Source organism: Glycine max, chromosome 2, assembly GCF_000004515.6.
Source record: "Glycine max cultivar Williams 82 chromosome 2, Glycine_max_v4.0, whole genome shotgun sequence".
NCBI lineage: Eukaryota > Viridiplantae > Streptophyta > Magnoliopsida > Fabales > Fabaceae > Glycine > Glycine max.
The window spans coordinates 2,923,870-2,932,097 of NC_016089.4; the positions used below are offsets into that span (position 1 = coordinate 2,923,870).

At 26.9% G+C, this 8,228-nt stretch overlaps 1 protein-coding gene across 1 annotated transcript; it reads left to right on the forward strand.

Moving 5' to 3' along the window:
* Nucleotides 1-6,770: 6,770 nt before the first annotated feature.
* Nucleotides 6,771-7,964, forward strand: LOC100783267 (MLP-like protein 423-like). The gene is made up of 2 exons (NM_001254195.3): nt 6,771-7,039; nt 7,368-7,964. Exons 1-2 carry the CDS (start codon nt 6,853-6,855, stop codon nt 7,640-7,642), a joined length of 462 nt encoding a protein of 153 aa, NP_001241124.1. The 5' UTR covers nt 6,771-6,852; the 3' UTR covers nt 7,643-7,964.
* Nucleotides 7,965-8,228: the final 264 nt, after the last annotated feature.

Here is an 8,228-nt window from a genome sequence, read left to right on the forward strand (position 1 = left end):
CGTTAGTTTTTTTTTTTATTAATTGAAATTATTTGCTTTGTTGTGTTGGGTGGAAGATTCTAGGTTCTCACCACAAGTTTTAGCACTTGCTTCTCCCCTATATTTCATTCGGAGTTCAGATGAGAAGTGGAATTTTGATTTTGGACCCAAGGAAAAATGGAATTGACAGACCTGCATTTGAAATCAAAGAATGTAAAAGGCATAATAAAGATCCCAAATGTAAGCAAATAAATAACTAAATAAATGTTACAAATTGCAACAAAGTGAACGGGTCAAGGTCACTCAGATGGCAACGAGAATGAAAATAATGATTAGTGAATCCCTCGGGTAACGTCATTCACCGAATAAATGAGGTGCATATCTGGTTTTTCTTTGGAAAATGGCTAAACATCGTTTGGGTAAAAGTTAATCTCTTATATTTTTTTTTTATCAAAATTATAATAATATGAAGATGAAAGATTTCATTAGAGAATCACACTCGAATTCTAGCATGTTTGGTTCTGAGTTTGAAAAATCTCGAAAATCATAGTTTGGACAAATAATGTTGTGGTTCTTGTCTGTTTTGAGCTATGTGTGACCCTTTTATTGGATACACTATTTCTTTTTTCTGTTGTCCCTTGTGATTGTCTCTATTTTCGTTGCATAGCACGTGTTTGTCTTAATTTTTGTTGTCCCACACCTCACCCTTTACGGAGAACATTATTAGTGGAACCTACACTTCCAAAAATAGTTTTTTTAAAACACTCTATTGTTAGTTGAATTGTTTTAGAAAATAAATCCTACTTCTCATTTAATTAGCCTCTTTCCTAATTTTATAATTTTCAATAAATTTTAATTAATAAAAAAATATTTGTTAAAAAGAATGTGTTAGAGATTATACTATTACTTGTTAACCATCTTCATATCGTTTTTTGTGCTTGTTAGGTTTGAAGTGAACTGTAACCTGAATCCTAGGCCTTGGGTTTATCTGTATTTTGGGCCTTGTCATTTCGGAGATAGGCAAAAAAAGAACCACGACCATTACATTGGGAGATATCATGCATTATTAACTATTAAGGATTGAAATTATTTATTATTTTTTTACTGTGTTTTTTATTTTATATATTTATCTGAGAAAAATAATCATTAAAAATGTTTTTTTGGTCAATTAAAATATAGTTCTTTTAAATAATAATATTTAAAAGAAATGGGTCATCGGCCTTGGGTTTAATGGTGCCTTGCGCCTTGGCTTCTCTTCATCTCGAATGTGTGGAAAAAGTGTATTGTTATCAGTATTATGTGGAACCAAAAGTGTATTAGTGTTAAGGATTGAATTTAATTTTTATCATTTTCTTTTGGCTTAATTGTTGTTTTTGTCATTTATTTTCCACGTTTTTGTGAATTTAGTTGTCGAACTATGAAATTTATATAGTTTACCACTCAACTTTTGAAATTCCACTCATTTTGTTATCTAACTTTTATTTTTGCACATTTTGCTACTAAACTTAAAAAAATTCGTGCATTTTTTCATCTAATTTTCAAAACAAAAATGCTTAATTATAATATGAGGCAAACAGTGCACAATTCTAACAGCTGAGGGCCAAAATGCATGAAATTTTAAAAGTTGGATAACAAAATGTCCAAATAAAATTTGAGTGGTAAAATGTGTAAAATTTAAAAATTTTGATGAATATGTGCAAACTTTATAATTTAGTGTCACAATTTGTGATAATGTGAAAGATGAGTAGAAAAAGTAGAATTAAATCCTTTCTTTTTCTACCTTTCATTTCTCCAATAGAAAAATGAATTTAATTAACATAAATTTATGGCTTTATTATGTTTTCACTCTATATGATAAATTAGAAAATTTTATTTTGGATTCATAATTTTTTTTTCTTGTGTTGAATTCTTAATAAAATAAAAATTTTGTTTTTAGTCTTATTTTGTTTTAATCCTTCAAAAATATTTATTTTTCTATTTTTATCCCTAAAATATGCATATCATTTATTATTAGTACTTTCAAATATTTTTCAAAAGGACTAATATAAAATGATTAAAATTTTTTAAGGACTAAAATGAAAAAGTAGATATATTAGAATGACTAAAGCAATATAAGAAGAATAAAAAAAATTTTATTAGAGACACAAAGTAAAAAAAAATTTATTAAGGATCCAATTTTTTTTTGGTTTATCAAATATCCAAAACATATTTAAACCTAAATTTATAGTGTAAAGATTTTTTTCAATCATCATCAAATTATTAATTTTTTATATATAGAGAAATTATTAAGTTAATAATAATTGGTTTAGAAATTATATATATGTTATGTTTAGTAATAAATTTTAGTTAATTTTTAAATTTTTTTACTAGTTAAAAAACTTGTTTAACTGTTTATTAAATGAGCTTTTCTTTAATAATTTTTAATGTTTTTTAAATGTTAGTTAAAGTAGATTTTTTTAAAATGCTATCTTATATCTTTTAATTTTTTATATTTTTTATCCTTAATATATTTATTAGATTTTTTTATTATCTTTTTTTAAATAAATCATAATTTTATTATTTTTTTTATTATTTTATACTTTTTAATTATTTCAATAATTAAGTTTATCAAATATATACACACACATGGGTGATAATTTTGAATTAGTTAAAAGGGTAAAAATCTTTATATCAACCGTCAAACATTACAAAAATAATTCACTAAAATTATCAAAAAGCGATATTTCTTTTTAATTTGTTAAAATATTACTTTTAAATTAGAAAAACAGAAAGGGGCACATATACTTAAAGAGACAAGTAATTTTAAATTCCCAAGATCAAATATATGTCCTGTTTCTCTTTTGATTTATGCGGACAGTTGAGCAGCACAGCTTTTGTTGCATTTTCATTATCATCATTTCACAAAAGAAAAAATCTTTTTTTATCATAACGTTGACAATCACCTTGTTATGCGGCCGGATTGACATCACCGAAAACGTTGTTATAGGGATTTAATTAATTGATTCGTACAATCTTACGGGTCTCCTTCATCTTAATTAACGCATATTGAATACGTTGACATGTAGTTCATATGCATAAATTTTATATGCAGATAGTCATTTCCTACAATACAAAAAAAAAATAGTCATTTTTTCCTATATCACCAAGAAAAAGATAGCCATTTCCTATAAATATGTAACCAAGGATTTAATTTTCAGATTTATGTATAAAACGTTTACATGAAGAGACTAACATCTTAATCTTAATTAAATGAATCCCAATATACCTTCAGATAATTATTCTCCATTTCTTAAATGAAGGATACCTCGGAGTATATAATAATGTAAGTTACAATAAGAGTAATTTAGATTAATGGATTTTAGTCTTTTTTAAATTCTATTTAAAGTTAAAAGCCAAGTCAAAGATACAACTAATTGGCATGAATTTAGACAAGAGACTGATATAATAATTCAGAAATTAAATTATTACCTTTTATCCTATATATAAAACAAACAATTACATAAGATTAATAAAAATGATTAGATTAGTTAATTTGTCATAAATTTTAATGTTATTTTAAGATTATGTATAATATTAAATGGTTTAAGAGGTTGTCATTTTTTAAAAGATATTTTTTCTACCAAAAAGTGTTTTTTATTTTATTGATAACTCAATAAATGTATTTACTTTCATAGAAAAATAAATGTATATAATTAATAGACCTCATAATTAATTAGGATAAAAGAAAAATTTAACAATAAAGTAATAATATGTTTCTTATAAGATAAAATATTTTTATTGGAAGATAAAAAATTATGCTACTGATGATCATTTTTGCATTCTCTCTTGTGATTTACTTTCTCCGGCAAGATATTTTTCAAAAATTTATTTATCCCTTTTTATAAAGATTTTTTTTTTAATTTCTAGTTGTATTAATTATTTTTCTCTTCATATATCCTTATTTAATTATTATTTTTCAAATATTAATGAGAAACAAGAAAGTAGATAAAAAAAAATTTAAGTAATAATACAAATAATTAACAAATTTAAGGGACGTGAATTAGTTGAAAAAAATCTTATAATTAAAGAAAAAAAATACTTACTAAATGTTTTTTCATTTAATTCCTTACATAATATCCTAAAAAAAATCCTTAAATAATATCCTAAAAACATTAATTAACAAGACTCTTCTTGTAATTAGTACAACCAAATATTATCTTTTGTTTGTTTTACATAGGAGGAGTAGAGGTTGCATTATATATTAGAAAATAATATTATTAAGACAACGTCCGTTTACACATCGAGTTTAATTTTTATACATTAACAATATAAAATCTAATCAATTGATATATGATTAAACAAACTTATACTGTTTACGCTTGTACATGATTAAACAAAGTTTCATTCACAGTATTTTTCTTGTCATAGCGATTATGAACAGGTTGAACTACATCAAGTGATATATTTAGTAAATGAAACATTTAGTATTCTAAGTTTTAAAGCTCCTAGCTTGATTCTAGTAACCCCTTAAAAAAAAGCTTGAATCCAGTAATTAATAATGTTAAGTGTTTTTTTGACACAATAATGCCTAGAGTTATAAAAAAATAATTGACTTAAAAAGGTTTGTTTGTGTTAAAACTGATTAAACTGTCAGGTATATTAATTTCTTGAGAGACGATAGCATAATTTTAAAATAAGAGAGAAAACAATGTAATTTAAACATTTATCAATAAAGAGTGCTCAACTTAGTTTGACTGGTTTTTGAAATCTCTCTCAATTGAAATACTACATGCAATTTCACAAACATCATCAATTTGGAAACATCAGTCAAGCTTGCCAAACTATAGGATGGATTAAGCTTAAATAGATTAGTCTAATTTGGATTGTCATGGGAGTTTTTGAATTACAAAACTTCCTTAAAGCAAGAATGTCAAAATTTATTAATTTCCTAAATGTTGTGATACATAATTAAGTTAATTTTAACATATGTGAAAATATTATTTATTTTACTTTCTTGATTCATTTTATTTTCTTCTCTTATGTATTAGTATTAAGAACTTCCCCTAAACTAAATGTTTTTTTAGAGGGCACCTTAACTAAATGTTAGTAACTTGTTTTGATCAGTAATTTGCAAATACAATACTAATTAATGGGAGGTTATGAGTGAGATAATTCAATATATTAGCTAACACTACTAATTAATGTAGAAAAAAATAATTTTATTAAAAATAAAAATTAATTTAGAATGAAAGAAGTATTAAGTTTAATTATATTATAATATTTTAAACATTTCTTTTATTAAATATCAACATGCTAAACTAAAATTTGCATCCCACCAAAATAGGTGAATATAATTACATTTAGAGTCCAACAATATCTCAAAAGTGAATTACTCTACTGGTCTAATAATAATTTCATCCAATTTCACTACTTTAACATTAATGATTGGGTCCCAAATTTCCTTTGAGGCACGTGAATGGTTGAAACATCAAGCAAAGTTAGAAGCGGCATCATAAAGTTGTAGTTATCCTAAAGTTGTAGTTTTGTCCGGAAACAGTATAGTGTGGTCTCTTCTCTCTATATGTATATATTCAGATTTCATACAGGACATTTTCATTGCATAGATCACAGCCATTAATTTAATTTGTTTTATAAGAAATAATATAAACCAATGTTTGAAATTTTGAATGGGTATATGAGAGAGGTATCCCTAATACTAATTATATTTCACTTCTCTGCTTTGAAAAATGATGAATGGATAAGATGGTTCACTTTGTCCTTGTATTAAATACGTGGTGAGGTCAATGGGTTAAATTCTGAATGCATAATTAATTACCAGATCTTTCTTGTGTTAGATCCTTTTTAATTTTTGGTCATCACATGAATTTTTTTAGAACACAATCTTATTTAAGGTATTATGAATTAGATACTAAATTTTTGTGTTTTGTCAAACACATTTATGAGTAATTATTAAATTCGTGAATTAACTGTGTGTAATTATTCGAGCTAAATTAGTGTATTGTGTTGAGTGTTGAACATGTAACTATTTAGAGAAATTTTCTTACCATCATTAATTTATTTAAAGTTAACCTAAAACGAGTCTGATAAAGTATCCTATATTAATTTCTGTAAAATGAGTCTCATAATAAGTTACATCTCAATATTTTTAAATGTTTAGGAACCGATTTTTGTATAAGAATAATTTTTACATGCAACATCCTCCTTATCTTCCTCCGATAGTAAAATTAAATAAGAGCGGTTCTTAACTTCTAAAGATCAGTTAAGAGCAAGTGCTGGCAATTAATTAGTTACAAATCTTGAACTGATTCCCTCATTACTCATTAGTGATGGTGGGCTTAGGGCATGTTACCTGATATTGACGTACGTCAAAATAGCAATAAATGATAAATCAGCACTCTTAAATCCAGAAGTGATATATTTCTTTTTTTTTTTTTATCGTCTTTTAATATAAATGATATTTCTAATTATTTATCATATTAAAAGTATAACTAATATTTTCAAGAGTAACAAAATGACAATCATCCATAAAAAAAACATATTTTTAAAGAAAATGACTTCCAAATCTGCAATATTCCTAAATTGAAAGGTAATTATGATAAAGATTCAGAAACTATCGTGTTTTCGACATCAGAGCATTGAGTGGATATGACTTGACACGAAAAGAGTTAGATGCATCTTAATAAATTGGTAGTTGAACTAGTAACTAATGAATTTATAGCCTTTGTCCTGAATCACAAGTATTGTTTGCAACTTTGTAGATAAAATTATATATATATATACCTGATCGATATCTCATGTTCTCACAGCATATATATCAATAATCTATTTTATACTATACCTACATTTTGATAATTTTCTTTGTAGTTGATAGCCATGGCTACCCGTGGAAAGCTTGAGGTTGACATTGATCTCAAGTCCAACGCAGACAAGTACTGGCAAACCCTTAGGAATTCTACTGAAATATTCCCTAAGGCCTTCCCACATGATTACAAAAGCATTGAGGTTCTTGAGGGTGATGGCAAGTCTCCTGGTTCTATCCGCCACATAAGTTATGGTGAAGGTAGAAACATGCATGCTTCCCAAAGATAGTACTAATATGGATCAAACCCTAGCATGTCACATGCATCTATCCTAACTCTCACCACTAGGCCGATCTCATTGGATTACTTTCTTCTTCTCTAATGCATGTACTAGTAATTTAACATGCCTACTTTTCTCTAGTTTTATAACGAGATTGGATTCAATGCAGTCAATTTTACGTTCACACTAATTATAATACTTTTTACATACAGTCCAACTTTCACTGATGAACTAAGCTATGCCTAGAATTATGAACCCCCTTTAGCTTCTTAAAACCATGATATAACCTCATGTATGTATTGATCCAGGTTCACCACTTGTGAAATCATCCTTTGAGAAGATTGAGGCTGTTGATGAGGAAAAGAAGGTAGTGTCGTACACTATCATTGATGGGGAACTCCTCCAGCACTACAAAACATTCAAGGGAGACATTTCAGTGACTCCAATTGGCGATGGATGCGAGGTGAAGTGGAGTGCTGTGTACGAAAAGGTTAGCCATGATATTTCTGATCCAACCCTTGTCAAAGATTTTGCAGTCAAGAATTTCCTAGAGGTCGATGCCTATGTTCAAGCCAACGCATAGAGAGGTTCTATTCTATGCATGCCTCTTAATTAATAATGGCTAATGTTTTAATCTGTGCATGTATTATGGACTATTATTAAATAATATGGTTGTACTTGTACCATACCTTATCTAATATAATGTTGCAGTATCATGTGTCTTTCGTCCTTGCTTGTTGTTGGACTAATTAAAGAGTCATGGTGTTCTATATATGTGGTAGTTCTGATCGAGAAACCATTTATTTAGTTTGAGCATTAGTATGTGAATTGAAGTGTGTGGTTCTCTTTCTATATACATATTAATGTATGCGTACCTCAAGCTATCTAAACCACGTCGATCTGATCACTCACAGGTTTACCCATATGGGGGATATAATAGGTTCCTCTAAAAAAAATCAACAAGACATTAATATATTTTTTTTAATAATATCTTCATGTTTTAATTGGTATCTCATTTAAAAAATATGAAAACAAGTGGTAATTAATTATGTAACAATCGTACATGTACGACTGGCAATGGAATTTATGCAATAATTGTAAATTTACGAAGACAAGATTAACCACCATGACTCTCATTAATTATGTAACAGCAGTTAAAATGTTAACCG